We start from the raw sequence: 21,537 nt of genomic DNA, 5'->3' as shown, positions 1-21,537 counted from the left end.
ACTTGTTGTAACTCAAAAATTGTTGTAACTTGATCCCTCATATACATTTATTCTTAAAATTCCATAAATGTGGAATTCCGCATTAGCTTTTTTTTTATTATTATTTAAAACCTTGACAAGAGTTGTCAAGTAACACAAGTTAGCCATTTTCAAGAGACCTATGGTCCATAAAAGTAATTCAACAACGGGAATAAGTTAGAAAGAACACTTACAACTCTGAATGGAAGAACAAAAAACACTGAATGGAAGTGATGGGAGAATTTATGTTTAGTGGGTCAATATTTTCGTTTTTAAACATGTTATTGAAAAACTAGATAGATTGATAGACTCAAATACTTTTACAAGTACCAGCAATTTTTTTTTTTTTTTTTGAGCAAGAAGCAGGGGTCAAGCCTCAATTTGATTGATCGGCAAAGTTACAAGTGCTTTGTAACTAAATAAGAAAAAAGAGATACAAGCTCAAACATCTGAGCTAATGAAAATAAGAAAACTGAAGGAAAAATAGGAAAAGTAAACAAAGTTAACTATAGTTCTAAAACTCTCTCAACGCGCCTCTGTTGTTGCACTGTATTGCTACTGTTTCGCTATTTCATCTACCAGTATTTCGTCCGGTTTATCTGAATCTCTGAAAATACGATTGCACCGTTCACGCCACACTACAAATTGTGATATCAATATTATGGCCCTTTTATTAAACCATCAATGGATCTCTCCAGTCAAAAACAAACTACAGAGGATACATAGCTAAATAGGACAACTTAGAACAATCTTGTCAGAAGAATAACGCCTAACTAAGGCAGTTTTACTGTAGTCAAGTTTAGATTAATCATAGTTAGTCTTCAATATAATGGCTTATATAAGCTGAGAACAGTGTAATGAAAACATAGAAAAAAAATATAAATACAGAAAGTTTCAAATTCATTTTATCTCCTCTCTGGTTTTATGGTATCAGAGCCTCAATGGCTCATGCCACCGATCCTCCTTCTTCTTCTCTCCCTATTGCTTCCCCAATTGAATCTATAGTTCATCTCAATATCCCAATCTCCACTAAACTCTCTCAATCCAATTATCTAACTTGGAAAGCTCAAGTTCTTCCCCTAATTATTGGTCATAACCTTGACAAACACATCACTTCTTCTCCTCCCTCTATTACCGATGAACAATTTGCTCACTGGAATTGTCAGGACCAATCACTGCTAGGTTGGATTCGCACCTCTCTTTCTGACACCGTCCAAGGTCAGGTGGTATCTTGCACAACCACCTATGATCTGTGGAATCAACTCCAGCAAACCTATTCATCCACCTGTCGAGCCCGACTTTCAGATCTGAAGCGACAGATTCAGACAACAACTAGAGGTTCTTCCACTTGCACTGATTATGTGCAGCGACTCCGCCGAATCGCCGATGAGCTCTCTTTTATTGGTGCTCCTTTGTCTGATGATGATTTGGTGACGGCGGTGCTTAACAGGCTTGGACCCGAATTCAATTCGTTCACTGCCTCAACCTTATCTCGCAAAGATCCCATCTCGTTTGCCGAGCTCCAAGGCGCGCTATTCAGTTTTGAAAATCTTCTCCTCACACAGAATCAACTATCCACGGTATCTGTTCCTTCTCTCTCTACTCCATCTGCTTTTCACACTAGATTCCCTTCCCCAAATCACAATCCTGGTAACTATAGAGCACCAAGATCTGGTTTCAACAGATCACCAAGTGTTAGTTTATAATAATCTAGAAGTCAATAATACGATAATTTATCATAAAGCTTTGTTCATGAATTGAATGTTTATTTATATATCATTTTGTTGCCTTGAGTATTATTGAATTTATGGATCATTTCGAGTTCATGACTGAAATTGTGAAACTCCATAATATAGATGATATATACTCTTAAAATGTCACTGACCAAGGTAATTAGCAGGAACACTAATTACCGCGATAAGGTTAGTATGTGGATTAAAAGATGGTTAAGTTTTACAAACCACCTGACACGAGATGTCATTTTAATCACATAGATACATGTTCTAGGAACATGGTATTTGACAGACCCCGAATGAAACATTAAATAGAATTGTGTTCGTGTCATTTATGTTTTCATTCAGTGTCACGTTCTACAGTATGAGGTATTTATCGTTCCCACTGAGAAATATGTATGTGTGATTGTTATCCACCGCTGTCCGTAAAAAGCAGTCATAACGGTAGCTTTTCCATATGTATAGCTTAGCTGAGGAAGTGATAGTTTACCAAGAATACTATTTGTCCCTCGTATCTCTATACGAGCTATAGCATCACTGGGCCCCTTGGTAGAGTTAGATTATCTGCTAGCGGTATAATTACAAGAGTAATTATATTTGATAATCTGCTCAAGATCAAGAAAAGATTCAGTTAGCAAGGATGACACACATCTACCTTGAAACTGATCTGATAGCTATGAGACAAAAGAACAGACACAAGTAAATTGTTTACTGGATCGTGATATTGTACAGTACAGCATCATCTGTGTAATTGGATGGTCATGATGTGTTGCCAGATGCCACCCATGATTATAGAAGTTAAAACAGTTTTAACTCTATTTACCAACATAACACAGATCCTATTGGGTCACACCATATAGGAGTTAATCGAAGAATCTTATTGTAATTGATTATAAATTGGTTATGATCAATAGTAAGATGGTTATAATTAATTATACGTGTTATAATTAAATTATAAATGTTATGTAAAAATAACAAGCAAAAACATTGGTTAATTTATAAACGTGTGTGACACGTTGTATAAAAGTTAACCGGTTAATTTATAAATGTGCAGGACACATTGTATAAATTACCGAAACAACAAACTGCAAGAAAAATATATATATAATTGTTCAGAATAATTATACGAATATTATTTGTGTTCGGGCCGAGGGCATTCGGGTCTTTTCAGATTCGTCCTTATCCGCATGACATGTCATCGATCCTATCCAGATGACACGTCATCGATCTTATCCACATGACACCTCACCCCCTAGGTGGCATGCCTTGTCATAGGGGTATTTTGGTCTTTTCACACCATTTTAGAGGCTATAAATAGAGGGGTGCATGAAAGGATTAAATAACTAATTGATTCGTACCGGTTTCGTGTCGAAACGGATCGGTATTTTCTCTCTTTCTCGGTTTCTCTCCCAAATAGTGTTTCGGTTGAGAAAAGAAAGTTATACGTACTTGACGTATAATCTTGCGGGTTGTTGTGGAGTATATTTACGGGATCGATGAATAGTGTTTTACCAAATTTAGCGGTATGTCAATTTTGCATATTGATGAAACTGAGCAACCGAAAATTCGTGTTTACGGGTTTTCGTCTTTTTCCCTGTGAATAGTGTTTTTGCAGAATTCCGCGGTTTACGGTATTTCTGGCAGAAGAAATAAACCACTCTCTGGTTAGTCCTGGTGGATAACCGATAGAGGTATCACACGTGTGATACTCCGAGTCGATTCCTTCCCTGGTGAGGCTCTACTCGCTCGGTCTGCATTCCAACTGTGATTTGGAAACAAGGTATAATAAATATGTTATATTAATCTATTTAATTGGTAAGTAGATTAAAGTTTTAGAAATCAATCATGGAGTAGATCTGTAAAATGATTAAATTGGGTTTTGATGCCAAAGGAATACTGAAGGTGGACCGCCTTGGAAAGTTTCCTGACATACCCCGTTTAATCCTGAGCTTAAGTTGGCCGTAGAAATTTTTGTTCTACGGTCATTCCGCACCTTAAGCCTAAACGGGTTTTGGTTAAAGCACCCCGAAACCCCAACACCAAGACCTCAATATCGTTCCCCCAATCCAAACCCGTTATTACCAAACCTGCCTCGTCAACAAGTTTACCAAAATCCACCTCCACGCCCCATCTATAACCCTCGCCCTTACAACTCCCGACCACCCCGCCCTTCCAATTCTTCTGCTGACCGCCCCACCTGTCAGGTCTGTTCCAGACAAGGGCATCTAGCCCGATTTTGCTGGTACAGGTATGACCCTGATCCGGATTACCCTCAACCAGCTCCATCTCAGGCCTACACTTCCCCCTCTGCACCTCAGGCCTACAATGCTCAATCTGCACCCACCGATCTAACTAGCTCTCAGGAATGGATTCTTGACAGTGGTGCTACCAACCATGTCACCAGTGACATCAATAACTTGAGCTCCTTCTATCAATATGGTGGCACCGACTCTCTCCATATCGGCAACAGCGCCGATTTTCCGATTCAGCACATTGGTTCTCTCTCTCTCTCTTTCTCTAATTTCTCTATTCAGTTACATGAGGTTCTACATGTTCCCGGTTTTCACAAAAATCTCTTAAGTCTATCTAGACTTTTACTCGATAACCCTCAGTTACTAATCAATTTTTCTTCTACTTCTTGCACAATCAAGGACCTCCGCACCAAGCAAATCCTTCTTCAAGTCCCATGCTCTAAGGGTCTCTTCTCTCTGTCATTTTCGAATCTTTCACCTCATGTTTTTTTCGGAGTTCGCGCATCTGCTGATGTTTGGCATGCCCGCTTTGGTCATCCAAATAATTCAACCACTTTACATCTTCTCCATACTTTTAATTTACCTTGTACCTCTCATAAGATGCAAATTTGTCATCACTGTTGTATGGCAAAGGCGCACAAGTTACCCTTTTCTTCTTCTTCTTTGTCTACCACTACTTGTCCCTTAGAATTAGTGCATTCGGATGTTTGGGGTCCGTCCCCGGTTGAGTCCTCTAATGGGTTTCGCTACTATGTAATTTTTGTCGATGATTTCTCAAAGTTTACTTGGATTTACTTTCTGTCTCAAAAAGTGAAGTTGCATCTATTTTTGCTCTTTTTAAATCTCAAGTTGAGAATCTCCTCTCTCACAAAATAAAAATTTTACGAACTGATGGGGGTACGGAATATAAACCGATCACAAGACAATTTCCTCAAATAACTCACCAAATCTCTTGCCCTTATACACCTCAACAAAACGGTGTTTCCGAAAGAAAGCACCGTCACATTGTCGAGCTTTCCCTTGCTTCTATGTCGCATGCTTCGATACCAAACACTTATTGGGATGATGTATTTTCTAGCATCGTTTTTCTCATCAACCGTCTCCCTTCTCACACATCCTCTACTCCCTTTAAGACACTTTTCAATACTGACCCTGATTATACCCTTCTCAAAACCATTGGATGCTTATGTTTCCCATTAATTAGACCTTATAATGATCATAAGCTTCAAAGCAGAGCCTTACCATGTGTTTTATGGGATATGCACTGTCACAAAAGGGTTATAGATGCTTGCATCTTGCTACTAATAAAGTGTATATTTCTCGGCATGTATTATTTGATGAGAACAGCTTCCCTTTTGCACAACCTTCTTCCACTCAGCTTCCCTCTTCTACTGCGCAAAACCATCCTAATTACCTTACACTTAGCCTCCCTGTTACGACCCGGAGCCCTTCTCCAATTTCTCAACAACCAGCCCAACAAGCACCTCCTGCACCTCTTCCTACAACAGCCCAAACCTCTCCTCCTACTTCAACCCAGCTCTCTCCAACAGCCCAAGCTTCCCCTTTTACTTCGGCCCAAATCTCTCCTCTTAATACAGCAGCCCAAACCTCTTCACAACAGCCTATTACTACTCCTTTTTTGCCTCCTGGACTCTCCCCATCGCCTCCACCCACCTCTAATTTCCCTACACCTGATCCTGTGCACCTTACCTCATCTCCTGTCACCTCTTCTCATCCGATGGTGACTCGAACTCGGGATAATACCCGCCGGTCCCATCTCTTTCCCGACCATGTAGCATATCACACCACCCTTGAGGCTGAGCCTACAACCTTCACTCAAGCCTCTTCTCATCCCTTGTGGCGCCAAGCAATGGCCTCTGAAATTGACGCTCTTGCTCGAAATTGTACATGGACTCTTGTTTCTCCTCCGGCTGACACCAACATTGTTGGCTGCAAATGGGTTTACAAGCTGAAGCGCAAAGCCGATGGGTCAATTGAACGCTATAAGGCGCGCCTCGTAGCTAAGGGCTATCACCAACAGGAGGGGCTCGATTATCTTGACACCTTCAGTCCGGTGATCCGCCCGACAACCATTCGCATCATCCTTTCACTTGCAGTTACCTTCAACTGGCCAATTCATCAATTGGATGTTCAAAATGCGTTTTTGCATGGTGATTTGGTTGAAACCGTGTACATGAGTCAACCACCAGGCTTTATCGATGCTTCCCGACCCGATCATGTGTGTCTTTTATCCAAATTATTGTACGGCCTAAAACAGTCCCCCCGTGCTTGGTTTCAAAAACTGAGTTCCGCTCTCTTGGATTTCGGGTTTACCGCCTCTCATTATGACCCGTCTCTGTTTGTTGCACAGTCCAATGGCCATACAATTATCATCCTAGTCTACGTGGATGACATCCTTATAACTGGCAGTGATCAGACCTTCATCACCTCTTGTGTCCAGCACCTTCAAGACAGGTTTGCACTGAAAAATCTAGGTCTCTTACACTACTTTTTGGGCATACAGGTTTGTCACTCTTCTACTGGCTTGCATATTTCTCAGTCCAAGTATATCATGGACCTTCTTGCTCGCACAAACATGACTAACTGTAAGCCCTGTTCCACCCCAATGGCCACTGGTACACCTCTTTCAGCCCATGACAGCCCCCCTTTTGACAACCCTTCTCTCTACCGAAGTGTTGTTGGAGCTTTGCAGTATGCCACCATTACACAGCCCGATATATCATTCGCGGTGAACAAGGTTTCTCAGTTCATGCAACAGCCATCTATCTCTCATTGGACTGCCACAAAGCGCATTTTGCGTTATCTTCAAGGCTCCCTTAATCAAGGTCTGTTCTTCAAACCTGCCTCAACTCTTTCTATCGATACCTATAGTGATGCCGATTGGGCTGGATCCACTGATGACCGTCGGTCAACATCTGGTTTTTGCATTTTTGTTGGCAACAATCTAGTCTCTTGGAGTGCTAAAAAGCAATCGACGGTGTCTCGCTCGAGCACCGAAGCTGAGTACCGCTCTCTAGCCCTCACATGTGCCGAGTTACTATGGGTTCAATATTTACTCAAGGAATTGCGGATTTCAGTTCCTTCACCTCCAACTCTCTGGTGCGACAATATTGGAGCTACGTTCCTTGCCTCTAACCCAATGTTTCATGCACGGACCAAACACGTTGAAATCGATTTCCACTTTGTCCGTGAGCGGGTCACTTCAAATGAACTTTGTGTACGGTTCCTCTGCTCCAATGACCAAATTGCTGATCTCTTAACAAAGCCTTTGCCTACTGCTCGGTTTCTTCTTCTTCGCACCAAGCTCAATGTGACAGAGCCCCCTTTCGCTTGTGGGGGGGTATTAAACCATCAATGGATCTCTCCAGTCAAAAACAAACTACAGAGGATACATAGCTAAATAGGACAACTTAGAACAATCTTGTCAGAAGAATAACGCCTAACTAAGGCAGTTTTACTGTAGTCAAGTTTAGATTAATCATAGTTAGTCTTCAATATAATGGCTTATATAAGCTGAGAACAGTGTAATGAAAACATAGAAAAAAAATATAAATACAGAAAGTTTCAAATTCATTTTATCTCCTCTCTGGTTTTACCTTTCTTTTGTTGATCCTCGTCCTTTGAATATATCCCTTCTATGCCTCGGCCTTCCTGCCATTTGCATTTTGATTGCCACTTGTACATGTATTCGGCTTGTAACAAGGCATTCATCAAAGAGGTGCCTTACGGATTCGTTATTTCGTCTACAGATGACGCACCAGTTTACCATATTCCAACCCTTTTTCATTAGATTATCAATCGTGAGGATTTTATTGAGATTCATGAGTCATGCAAATGTTCTCATTCTTGGTGATACCGGTAACTTCCAAATCTGCCCCATTTTACTCTTTATCATAGGCCCATGTTTAAGCGCAAGGTATGCAGTTTTGACAGTACCAGCAAAATTGTATCTGCGTCGTTATGGCAGTCATTTGTCTTCTCCTTGTTTGACCAGACTTCAGAAGGGAGTGGAGTGCGGTTCGATGAGCATAGAACTAAATTTGATCTAATATTCGTCAAAACTAAATGATATATATTAAAATTTGTACACACTCGAAAACTAAATTTGATCTGATACTCATTAGAATAAACTAAATTTGATCTGATACTCATTGAAGTGTCATCTTCCTCTCCAGAACCTAAAATCAAACAATAAGAATCTAAATTAATTTGTGCGCTTGTTCCAGAGGTGCGACACTTTATTGGGCTATGTTCATTCATGGCTCGAGTTAAAAAATGTGACAGAGTTGCTAAAATTATTTTTTATTCATTTCTAGATGATATTATTAAGATCTGAAATGTGGTTGAACAGATGTATGCGTTGTAAATATTCAAGCAGATTTTTGTGCTTAATATTTGTTAAAACTTTGTTTTTGTAAATAAACTAATGCCCCCTGGTTATAGAAATTGGAAACTTAGGTCAGATCTCGGCGATATTGGTTAAATTATGATGGACATAATTATGTGCTATAGATATGTTTCAGCAGTTTTGTTTCCCAGAGTTGATATATAATTAATTAGTACGGATGGACCAATGTTAATGTAGTTAGATTATGTACAAGTTTTGTTAATTTTAATTAGTATTTAAATGTGACCTAAATAGTATAAAAAGCTGGTTAGTCACATGCAATGCATCATAGATGTATTTTTAAGGATATCTTCTAGAAACGAGTTTAAATGTCTTCATTTTTAAAACTTTAATAACTCAAAATTTAAAATATAAACATCAAAATAAAACCATTAGATATTAGATATGATCTATATGGTTTTCACTACGTGCTCATAAAAAAATTATCATATTTCAATTTTGTTTTTAAATGAATCATTAAGTTGAAAAGTGAACGTCTAGAAATTATCTACATATGTACATTTTTACAAGCTATTGATCGATGACAAACACAACAGAGTTGAAATATCATAATCTTTAACCCGTACATAGATAAAATGATTTAGATCATATCTAATGGTTTTATTGTGATTTTTAAGTTTTAATTTTGAGTTATTAAAAATTTTAAAAATGAAGATATGATAAAGCTAAAAAAAATAAGTATTTGAATCCTCCTCATCTTCGTAAGATTTAGAAATTATTTATTTTGCACAGATAATTTTTTTACTGTATAAACAAAAAGTTCAAAAATTATCAGTAAGTTTTGATGACATTAAGATCTCGAATAGGAACCAAATTTATTAAAAAAAAAATGTTAATAGATGCTTGTTATGTGTTACCAAAGGGGCCTCATACATTTACCTCGAACCGAAATAGCCTCGAATGCAAAACTCAAAATTTGAGTTACTTCAGAGATCCGGATTATTGACAGCCAGCACTAATCTTTCATCACTGTGACATGTCCGAACAAATAAAAAGTCCCATTCAAATAAAAAATTCATATGACTTGACAGGTTTTGCAATTGTTCATTTGTTCGTATCTCAGAGTGGTTTAGGTGCTGAGATAAAAAAAACTACAGAAATGGGAGATTTTTATCCATGTTTTGTCATGCAAATTTAGTCTTTTTTTTTTATTTTCTCTTTTTCTTTGTTCTGTGCTGCATGTTTTGTCCGGCAAGAATAAAAAAAAAATTGTCTTTGGTTTAGAGAAAAGAGAAATTAGTCAATTCGAATAATAATACAAGAGTAACAAGACTCATGATACAACTAAATGAAGGAAATAAAATAATAATTAGTTTAGATAAAAAATAAGATTATTTTAATATTTTAATGAGAGACTTAATAATTTAAAATAATCAATGGATATATAGACAATTAATCCATTTAAAAGTCATTAAGACATCCATCAAATGATGTGAAATATCAACTGATCTAATTTTAATATGTTTTGATGGATTATCAAGTTCAGTTCATATTTAATAAAAGTTATTATATTACTATATGACAACAATATAATTTGATTTTTCATATTTTACGCTAAAATTGCTTACAGCATAATTGTCAAAACTTACAAGCATATATAGTACAAAATTTGTGAATAATTGTGAATGATTCGTTTTTAACACTTGATATAAATTATAAATTATGCCTGGATTATATATTTATTATATTTTATTATAACTAAATTGTGAATTAAGAATATTAAATCTTGTTAATTTATTTGTGAGGTCTGGATTTATTATTATGCTTGCAAGTGTTTAGATATAAAAAATTCTTATTTTGTCACAGCACGGCGGCTCATACGCATACAAGAAAATGACCCACATACACAGACTGATTTGACACGTTCTATTCGCACTAACCTAATGCTCTCCACTTCTTGAATATATAAATCGACATTATTTTAATGAAAACAAAGATGTACATTATCCTATTATTCGCCACAGCAAATAGAGAATGATCCGTTCAAATTATTTTTCGTACAATAGATAGTAAAATAAGATAAGATTTTGAAAATAGAACTTCCAACCGTCACCTATTCAGATAATGTATGGTATAACTCATAACTAAATCATATTGAAGTGTCTTATCGTCAAATAGATATACAAGTTTCCATTTTCATATAAAGAATCACGAGCACAAAAATGGTTTGCATGTGAACTATCATTAATACACAAAAAAAAAAAAAAATTTGGAAATCATCAAATTTTTAGTTTAAAAGTTTGATTGCATGTGAACATATAATCACCAATACTATCCTTTGGAAAAACGAAGGGCCTGTTCGGCAGGAATCCTGAAATTACTGTTCACGTGGGAAAAAAAAAATTCACTCAGACTGAATTTTTTTTTCCCACGTGAACAGTAAATTTCAGTTCAAACTTTTCCTATTTATGTTCTTATTCCCATTCCCACTGTGCAACCGAACAGGGCCGAAGTGTGTAGATATTTATTACCAACTGAGACATCACGTTGTTGAAAACACAATTTGGGACTAACGTTGACTTAAATTTAAAGTTTGATCAACTCCTAGTCCATCTGATATGTTTTAAAATAGGTACGCACTACTTCAATATTTGTGTTTGTCTGTTTTAATATTTGTACAAATTTAGTGTACACAGATCTTAAAACAAATCAGATAGATGGAAGACATCATACTCAAATTGAGTTTGGCGTCGGGCTCAAATTATTCCTCATGATCAACTCTTGGCAGTTCAGCTCCAAAATAAAATAAAATAAACAATTAAAAAGAATAAAAAAAAAACGACTTAAAATTTAAAATTGTTGATGATACATGCGAAATTGAGATTTTATAATTGATAAAACAAGGACATACAAATCTAAATTTGTACTAATATATGCTAGAGCCTATTAAAATTGAAATTAGCATAGTTAACATCCACTTGCTCCGTTGACACGACGAGTCCACAACCCGATCCGAAATCTGACGGGTCGGACTTGGGGCACATTCGTATATTGTAGTCGATACACATGAAGTCCGAACTGGGGTGTATCGGATTGGATCCGGGTATGTCACGACCCCCACAAGGCCACGACCAATGAATTTAGACATCTAAAAATGGAATCCGGTAGTTACGTGCAACCACGTCCGCGTTTTGAGTCCTCTCCTCTATTGAATCTCTTTAAGCTCGCAGGTTGTAGAAGGTTCAATGCATGTGGGTCCCATATGCATTCTACCGATATAGGAACTTCCAGATTAATGTTATACACTTGTTTACACAGGAAATTTCACACAGAAAATCAGATACTGTTGGTCTAACAACGACCTCTTGATCAGTTGATCTCCCATTCCTAAACTTCGCGCGCTTCTCTCTTTTCTTTGTCTTTTCCTCTCCTCTCCTCTCCTCTCTGTCGCTTTCTCTACCTTTCGCCTCGCTCCCCTATAAACCGTCGGGCTTACAACATACTACCACGAGTCCTCGAGCTCGCCTTCCCTCTGCCATGGCGAGCCCATCTTCCTCCCCAGGCGGATCCCACGATGGTTCCAGTAAGCATAGTTTTGCTCTCCTAATTTCAACTTTTAGTTCTCGTACTATCTACTACAGAACGATGTTGATCCTTGTTTTAATTCAATTATCTGGTGGTATGTTGAACAGTATGTGAAGTTTAGCTTTGATATTCTTTGCAATATTAATCCATTTTTTTATTTCACTTTGGTGTTTGTGGCAATCTAGTATTTATTTTTTTCATTGCCGTATTGGTAATTTTCACAAAATATAAAGGTCCATGGAAATTCAAATGAAGCTCCGAGTAATGAAAACTTTTGAAGGGTTCACAAGATAGAGAAATTTAATCTTCGTAGTTAGATATTAGAGCTTTTCTTCAAAGTTTTGACTTTTGACTTTCATGTTGGTTGAGCAACCCACACAAAACTAAGTATTATTCTTCATTTTTTTTCTTTGCCTGAACGAAAATGAGAACAAATAAGTCTTTGTTCAAGTTCCATTTCAATTAATCTCAGCTACCTATATGGAAATATTTCATTTGTTAAGGATTTGTACAGGAGCACTGAAATCAATATTCATCATTATCAATATTCTATCTCAGATATTTTGTCCAATTGTGCCAGTGAAGAGCTTAATTGAGAAATTAATACACTTTAAAAAGGACATCTGTTCTATTGTACGCAAAATAAAATGAAAATAATTTCAACCCAAGGATTGCAATCTTACCTGTTAGTGCTGGCACCAGGCCGTGCAAAGCGTTTCAGAGGGGATTGTCTATGCCAGCCCTTTACATTGGCGTTTCCACCAAAATGTTTTTCCATAAAGCTTCAATTCTGCTGTAAATCACCAAGTAAGCACAAATCAAGCAACAGGAGTCCAGTACCAATCGGTGCCGTACCGGAATGTACCATAATAAAGCTTGCAATCCTTGGTTTATGCTTCCAACTCAGAAAGAAAAATGGGTAAGAATGTACTGGTACCGTGCCGGTATCAACTGGTACCTGACTGGTACGGTACCGAAATTTGTGACTAAGCCCTGATTCTCAATTTTTTAATTTGGTACAGAACCGTCAACTCCTACTACTCCTACAACACCTAGGGCCCGGTTTGCCTCGTCACTGCCATCAAGCCCAGTGTTTCATGATGTGTTCCAGCCAAGGCCTGCTAGCTATGCCCAGGCTGTTGCTAATAGTGCCAGAGGTCCAGTTCTGTCTAGCCCTAGATTACCTTTAGAATTACCTAGGACAGAGTTGGCGCGTGCTGATAGCTTTGAAGTAAGTCCCCTTTTAATACTGTTGTTATGCTTTCCTTTTCTACCCGTTTTTGCTTGTTGGACTATTATGGTGTAAACTCCTGTACCAATCTAAGATCATCTCTTCAAGAAGTTTGACTTTTCTTCACATTATTGTTTTACTGTGCCCTGATTAATTATTTTGCATATGGGTTCAAGCAGCCCTGTTCAAGTTTCTCTTGAAACCTAGATTTTTTCCTAGAATTTGTTTAGTGGAGTAGCTTTATTTTAGTCCTTATTAATTTTTTATGTTTAAAACCTAATTATTTACTGTTCTTGTCTGGTGGTAGCATTAATGGGACTGGTTACCTTTTTCAGAGCCAACCAACTCAGGCGATTGTTAGTTTTGCTGGTAGCCTTTTAGAAGATCTTGAAAACAGGAAAGGCGTTGAATTGCCTCAAGTAAGCAGTTAAATTTCTCTCCCTTTTTCATTTTTGTAAGTATTTTTCTTTTTGTCAGTGTAATCTCGTTTGCGGTCTACCAGACATTGGCAATGTTATCAAACGTTTTTATCATTTTATTTATTTCCTATTCTATTTGTATAAAACTATCTTCTTGCTTGTGTGTTCACCCAGCGCGTATCTGTCTTGTTGAAAAAAGCCATGCAAGAACTTGAAAGGCGCATTGTATCCTATTCAGAACATATCCGAAATGTAAGATTTCTAGTTTTCTTTGTTTTGTGTGTGTGTGTGTGTGTGTGTGTTTGATTCAGAGGTTTAAACTATATAATGTTGGTTTCTTTAAATGTACCACATCTGTCGTGCGATACCAGATTTTAGGTATGTTAGCGATTGCTGCAGTTGTAAGTCCAGTTTTTGGTATCTTTAACTTTAGTTGAATTCAAAGTTTCTTATTTTTTAAAAAATAATTGACAGTATGCTGTACCTATTATTTAGATATTGTACTTCTCAGTGCCAATACTAAGTAGTAATAAGTCCAACAAGTTTGATTCTTTTCTTTCTTTTTTTCATTTTCACATGGAATTTCACCAGAATCAGAATTGCAACTTAGACTGGTGACTGGTACAGCATGGTCTAGAAAATCCTTGGTTTCATATATCTCTGTAATAATGCTGTCTAATGTTACTAAATTATATACAGCTACAACTTTCTCTGAAATCACGGGAAGAGAAGTATAATTCAAGGGTAAAAGTGCTTGAGAGACTTGCATTGGAACCCACGGAAGATACTAATGGGCCTCTTTCTCCGGTACTCATTAAAAAAAAATATTCTCAAATCTAATTTAAATGTTTTCCTTTTAAAAGAGAATAATTGTATGCCCATACAGAATGTGAAATTATGACTTATACTGCTGCAAAATGAGAAATTTCTCATATACCCCTCTGAAACATGGTAAGTATCAGATAAACCCTATTTTCCTATTCCTTTGAAATGCATCAAAAAACAGGGTATTGTCTGATGGGGAGAAGAAGGGTATAGAGGAACTACAATTGGTTTGTTTCTGTACATGATATATACTGTGTTTACAGTGGTATGTGTTATGTTTCATGTTCTGCAGGACTAATTATGAATTCTAACATGAGTTCCGCCCTTCTCAATTGAAACAGAAAGCTGTTACTTACAATTCTTTTGCTTGCAGAGAGAGAAAGGTAGTTCTTCAAATAGCCCAAGAGCTAGAGATGAAGAGGTGAATAGACTAATGAAAGAGAAAGAAGAAAGTATTATGATGATCTCCAAATTAAAAGAACATTTAGACACAACAAAAAGATCATACGAAGAGAAATGCCATGCACTAGAAATACAGCAATTAGAAATCGGTCGACTCAACTCTGAGAAACAATATGCGAACAACATGATCTCTCAACTCCAGAAAGACCTGGAAGATTCTAGAAGGTCATGTGAAGAAAGATCTAGAATGTTGGACTGTAACATGGAGGGAATGCTAAAACTCATCAAGGAGAAAGAGTCAGAAGATGCAACAATCTTAAAACTAAATCGGGAACTAGAGGAAATGAAAATGGGTTCTAAGAACGGATATTTGGAATTAGAAAATAAGGCAAAGGGGTATGAGCAAAGGTACTTGGAATTGGAGGAAAGAGTGAGGGTTTATGAGAAAAGAGACATGGAAACAAAGGGGTATGAGAAAAGGTACTTGGAATTAGAGGAAAGAGTGAGGGGTTATGAGAAAAGAGACATGGAAACAAAGGGGTGTGAGAAAAGGTACCTGGAATTGGAGGACAGAGTGAGGGATTATGAGAAAAGATACATGGAAACGGAAGAAGCCAGAACTAGTTGTGAGAAAAGGTACTTGGAAGTGCAGCATGAGTTGGAGCAAACAAAGATGGATTTTGCGCAAAAGTACTCGGAGTTGCAAACTACATCTGAGGAGATGAAAGGAGGGCTCGAGAGGAGATTAAAGGAGGCCCAGATGCTTCTAGAAGAGTCTAGAAGGAGGAGCAGCGAGATGGAAGCATTAGTAGACTCGAAATTGAGGAATTTCAATCATAAAGAATATGTTTTCCAGAAGTTTGTTGGTTCCCAACTTAAATCTATGCAGGTATAGTGTCTATATGAACAAGTTGCTTTTCCCTCACAATTAATGGATTTGCTGGATATGTCCTAATTGCACATATATATTTTTGCTCTTGTGCCAGGAATTGAGGATGTCATCCTTTTCGCTAAGGCAAGATGTAATAGATTTACAGAACAAATTTCCCAAGCAAGTGAATAGCTTAGGTAAAACAATATCTTTTCTCAGTTTTAAAAGAACTATTACCCTGGAAAAACTTAGAAGCGAAGTATAGTCGAAAGAAGATACCCTCAAATTACGAGGGTATTATTGGAAATTCTCCTCACAATAGTTTATTTTGACTTTACAAGATACTAACTCCAGCAACTTCATGGTTTTTAGAATATGTTAAAATCTGTTTGTTTATAAATAATGCAAATCTTATCTTTGTTGTACTTGTATAGGCCAAAATCTGAAGGTACTAATAAAGGCCGCTGACAAGTACCATGCTGTTCTGGCAGACAATAGACGACTACACAATGAAGTCCTAGAATTAAAAGGTACCTAATTTAAATATAATAGGAATATTTAAGTATCTTTTGTTCTATAATCAAAATGGCATGATTCATCTTCATAAGCCAAGTTCTCAACTGTAGATTCTGGTAAACAAAAATACTACAGAACACCGGAATGATCGTTACTCTAGGCTTATGAAGATGAATACTGAGGAAGACCACTCCACAAAAATACTGGTAATCAAATCCATTGTGGAGTGATCGTTACTTCAGGCTTTGTCGTTTTCTTTATTTTTAGCATGATGTAATCACAACTCCGGTTGAAATTTGGAATTAATATTGGTTAACATACACACGATTCTTGTGCAGGGAATATTAGGGTTTACTGTCGTATAAGGCCCTTCCTTCCTGGTGAAGATAGGAAAAACACATCAATTGAGAGTATTGGTGATGACGGCGAGCTTATTCTAGCAAACCTGTCAAAGCCAGGAAAAGATGGGAATAAGGCGTTCACTTTCAACAGAGTATTTGATCCAGCAAGCACACAAGGTACATTCCCTTTTCAAGATATATACTAGTAGAACACTTAAATAGTACAACTGCATTACATTACCTGTCCCATAGTAGTGAAGCTGCCTAAAAGGCAAGAATCTTAAAAGTAGCTAATTTCATCGGGACTATTTTTAGAATAGACAGTCGGAATTGACCAGAAGATGCTTTATGTTGATTTTATACATAACATATTTTAGTTCATGGACCTGATAAACTGCGTTTAATTTAATACAACAGAGCAAGTGTTCTTGGACATTCGGCCATTGGTACGGTCCGTTCTTGATGGCTATAATGTGTGTATCTTCGCTTATGGTCAGACTGGATCAGGAAAAACATACACAATGGTATTGTACCTTTTATAACCATTCTCATGACCAATAGTGGAAAATTTCTGTTTACATGTCTTGTAGGTTCCCACTAAAATATAGGAAACATTCTATGTACGCTAGAAAAAACATACATCTCTGATTAGTGATAAAGCAGAGATTTAGGAAAAGGTTTTCATCAGATATACTGCACATATGCAAGTCATGGATAATATAAGCAAGTTATTGTAGATACTTATTGGTAATTTCTTCAGTACCAATATTTCAAACCAGTCAAAATGAGTACATAGAAATAAACGAGAGCATATCAGCATACAAATTGAAGATGTGCACATCGGATCAGAAATCTTATGAAGCTCTAATAAAATAAATAGGTCAAAAGTTGTATTAGATTACAAAAGCATAAATATTGTCTATACTGTAGAGCAATTTTGGGATGCATTGGAAAAGCCTATTTTTGGTGGCAAAAATCATCTCCCCAGTAAAACAATTGTTGTCATTGTCATTCTCAGACAGGGCCAAATTCACCAACGGAGAAGGATTGGGGTGTGAACTACCGAGCACTTAATGATCTGTTCAACATATCACAAGAGAGGAAACAAGTGATTGATTATGAGGTCGGGGTGCAGATGATTGAGATATATAATGAGCAAGTCCGTGACCTCCTTTCCACTGATGGTGTCCAAAAGAAATATCCTTTTCATGCATAAAATTGCCTTAATAATTTTCTTATGATCTTGTTTAGAATAACGCACTCGTGGCTTTTGTGTGGCATAAGATTCTATGGGTTTCTTTTTTTTTTTTTTGTGAAAGTTTACTATCAAGGGGTTATTTCCTTAATTTGCACACGCTAGGGATTGTGAATGCATCTCAACCAAACGGGTTGGCCGTACCAGATGCAACCATGCACACAGTCCAGTCAACATCTGATGTGGTTGACCTGATGGAATTGGGCTTCTCAAACCGATCAGTGGGGGCCACTGCATTAAATGAACGAAGCAGTCGATCTCACAGGTTTTTTTTTTCAATCCCTGTTTTTAATTGATGTATAGAGAATACAATGCATTTTTTGTCAGCATTCTGAAATCATATATCATTTGTGGCAGCATTTTGACCATACATGTGTGTGGCGTGGACCAAAAGACCCAATCCACCTTACGTGGGTCCTTGCACCTGGTTGACCTTGCTGGGAGTGAGCGGGTTGACCGATCAGAGGCAACTGGAGATAGGTTGAAAGAGGCTCAACACATAAACAAGTCTTTATCAGCTCTAGGAGACGTCATATTTGCCTTGGCACAAAAGAGCCCCCATGTGCCATACCGAAACAGCAAGCTCACTCAAGTCTTGCAAACTTCTTTAGGTACTTCCACACCTCCTCTTTCATTCAGTGTTGTCAAGAATAGAAGTGCCCCTACTTAACAGAGAATTACAAGAACCTCCTCTTATCAATTCATGCAATTAGTTGATCATTGACACTCTTAAGATTATATTATTACTAAAATGTTTTGGACTAAAGAAATGATTAACCATGTGTTGCATGGAAAAGCACATTCAGATATTTATTTGTGTTTATAAATAATAGACCAACACTTGATTTTTCTTCTGTAATCTAGGGGGGCATGCAAAAACACTAATGTTTGTGCAAGTCAATCCAGATGCTTCGTCCTATTCAGAAACCTTAAGCACATTGAAATTTGCCGAAAGAGTATCTACAGTTGAATTAGGTTCTGCAAGGAGCAATAAGGAGGGCAAAGAAGTCCGAGATTTAATGGACTTGGTCTCATTTTTTTTTTTCTCTGTTTCTTTTTAATAAGCATTTTGCTACATACGCTTATCATTTTGGTCTATTATTGTCTTCATATATGCCTGTGGGAACCTTTGTACTTTATTTTACTTCATTTTTTAACTGAGTCTGTAAAGCAGTGTTAAGCCTAGTACTAGTAAAATATAATAACTCGTTACTTACCATTTTCTTTCCCTCTCAGGTAGCTGATCTCAAAGATACAATTGCAAAAAAGGACAACGAGATCGAACGTTTCCAGCACTACAAGACATCATCTCCACGAGCGACAAGATCTTCAACCTTACTAAAACACTCTTCTTCTTCTCCTGGTGTCTCCTCCCTCAACCGTACAGCTCGGTCCCGCATGGGTGACTCTGATGGTACCGAGACACAATCTGAGGCAGGATCACAGAAGTCATTACGTCTTAATGGCAGCAGGAGCACTTCCATGGACATGGACCAAATGGTTGGATTTGATGCAGATAGCGAAGACAGGTTGAGTGACATTTCAGATGGAGGCCTCTCGATGGGGACTGAGACTGATGGGTCAAGTAGCTTGGCCGAGTTTGCAATGTTCAATGAGCAAGATAAGACAGCTGCACAATCGCCAGTTTACGATAAGGCCACTACCACTGCATCAGCCCTACCGGTTAAAGATAAGTTGTGAGTATCATCTACAGACTACAACAACCTGAGTTAGCCATAGAACTCTTTTGCTATATGCATTTGACACGCAACACTAGAGTTTCTCCAAAGGTCAAGAAATGCAAAACTTCCAACATGTTTCTCCTAAATTCTTCTACTCAACCAATTTGAAGCCCAACATTAAAGAAAGAAAAATGGTTTATGATTATTGGTCATATTTTTATTTTGTTTGTGCAAAAGGGGACTTTGTAGAAATAAGGGCCAAATTGCAAATATTTAACTCAACTTTGTCTTTTAGATCACATTAATCTCTTCAGGTCATCATTTGTATATGTGATAGAGAATGACACATATTTCAATGAGTTGAAAAGTTTGCCAGGCATGTAAGATTGTCAAGACGGATATAACTTCCAACACCAATATACCAAGACCTTTAGAAAAACCTTACCAAAAAATGGGACCACTACTTATTATTGGCCAATGCTCATATTTCATCTCTCATACTTAAATAATATTATTTTTTTATATGAACTTTTAATTAGGCCAAAAGTCTTAAACACACGAATTCCAAAGCCATCTCCTGTGAAGGTGGCTCCATCATCTCCAAGATCAGGCCTGCCATCTCCACTTCGTGTCAAGACAAAAGAAGCTACAACCCCAAAATCTCCATGTAAGTATACTTATTTTACAAAAAGTAGAACATGATATTAATTTGTATTCCTTTTGTTAGTCCGGACTTTGATTACATCATCTTACTTTTCTGGTGTAACCATCAGATCTAACCTAAATTTACTGGATCAGTTATTTGTTTATATCTTTAAAAATGTGTTCCTAAATAACATCAACAAATTGGTCTATCGCATGTATTTTAGATTTGACTAGTCTAATCCGGAAAATTTTGAATCCTGCTATGCAAGTCCGGAATAACATCTAATACATACTTTTATTAATATAAAACTCAACACGTACCTCCTCCAAATTTAATTAAAAGGAATGAGAAGTATCCGCTCATATCTTTAAATTTTTGTTTTCTAAGATGTTGGATTTCTATTGGATAAACTTGCCTTCTAATTAGGGCGCGCCACATGGTTCCTTGATAATGGAACAATAAAACATTTCAGGAACAATATCATTCATAGTTTTATGAAAGAAAATTTTAACTTTTAAGAACGACTGAAAATGCAATTGCCCAGACATTAGGTGACAGAACTGTATAATTCTCTTTTTCTAATTTGGTAATGGTAATGTGAAATTTTAGCATTTAAATCCTGTTGCAGTTACACCTTTAAGAAGAGCTGCATCTACCCAAGTACCTGCATCTTCACCAAAGACGACTTCCAAATGGAAATAGAAATTTCTAACTTCTTTATGTGTTAAACCGGCCTCTTGACATTTCTGTATACTTGACCCGTCAAGAAGGGGGAAAAAAAAAAGATTACTTGTATCTCTTTCAGATGGCCCCAACATTAGCTTGGCCTCTGGGTACATTCTTTTTTGCAAGCTTTTGTTAGAAGGATTTGACGATTAATTATGCATAGGTTAACTAGTCAATTTTTTTTGTTTTCGTTCATGAATATATATAATTTAATTAATTTTCAAGTTCTTTTTGTGTTTCTCTTACGCCTAAAATGTGGGTCTATTAGAGAAAGTTTTGTTCAAATGTAGGCACGACTCGTATCGTTTTCTCATTTTAATTGGTTTAATACAAGTTATAACTGATCTTAAAGAATCTCATTTGTTTCGGTTATGATTTGTTAGTCTTTAAGGAATATTTTTTTGTTCCGTCTTATTCTAAGATTTGTTCTTTAATAATCTTACAACTGTATCTCGAATTGAACCAGTTTTCATTCATCCATATCCTTTAATAAGACAAAATTGTCAATGTTAAAATGTGCTTAATCTACTCTAAGGTTACGGTACTGGTTTCCTAATCACCAAGCCCAGTTAATGATTTGGTGAACTTTGCTAGCTCATCAGAAAATGTTTAATATATATCTGTAATTACTTCCCTAGATCCCTCTCTTTTATTTTATCCTAAATT

General features: G+C 37.0%; 1 protein-coding gene across 3 annotated transcripts; it reads left to right on the top strand.

Moving 5' to 3' along the window:
* The first annotated feature begins 11,769 nt into the window (after window positions 1–11,769).
* Window positions 11,770–21,116, top strand: LOC144571610 (kinesin-like protein KIN-14M). 3 transcript variants are annotated; one of them, XM_078320958.1, is made up of 18 exons: window positions 11,770–11,955; window positions 12,660–12,764; window positions 12,980–13,188; window positions 13,524–13,607; window positions 13,782–13,859; window positions 14,307–14,414; window positions 14,806–15,723; window positions 15,821–15,902; window positions 16,140–16,235; window positions 16,560–16,739; window positions 16,980–17,086; window positions 17,581–17,759; window positions 17,918–18,082; window positions 18,175–18,428; window positions 18,682–18,845; window positions 19,054–19,514; window positions 20,039–20,166; window positions 20,774–21,116. In XM_078320958.1, the coding sequence occupies exons 1-18, from the start codon at window positions 11,910–11,912 to the stop codon at window positions 20,845–20,847; spliced, it is 3,438 nt and encodes a 1,145-aa protein (XP_078177084.1). In that variant the 5' UTR covers window positions 11,770–11,909; the 3' UTR covers window positions 20,848–21,116. The 3 variants fall into 3 exon arrangements, with proteins under 3 accessions (XP_078177084.1, XP_078177086.1, XP_078177087.1); XM_078320960.1 differs by lacking the exon at window positions 12,660–12,764 and having other exon boundaries at window positions 11,771–11,955; XM_078320961.1 differs by lacking the exons at window positions 11,770–11,955; window positions 12,660–12,764; window positions 12,980–13,188 and having other exon boundaries at window positions 13,535–13,614.
* Window positions 21,117–21,537: the final 421 nt, after the last annotated feature.

Source organism: Carex rostrata, chromosome 19, assembly GCF_964058835.1.
Source record: "Carex rostrata chromosome 19, lpCarRost1.2, whole genome shotgun sequence".
NCBI lineage: Eukaryota > Viridiplantae > Streptophyta > Magnoliopsida > Poales > Cyperaceae > Carex > Carex rostrata.
Note: the sequence above shows the minus strand (reverse complement) of the source record. Positions and strands in the feature narration are given on the sequence as shown.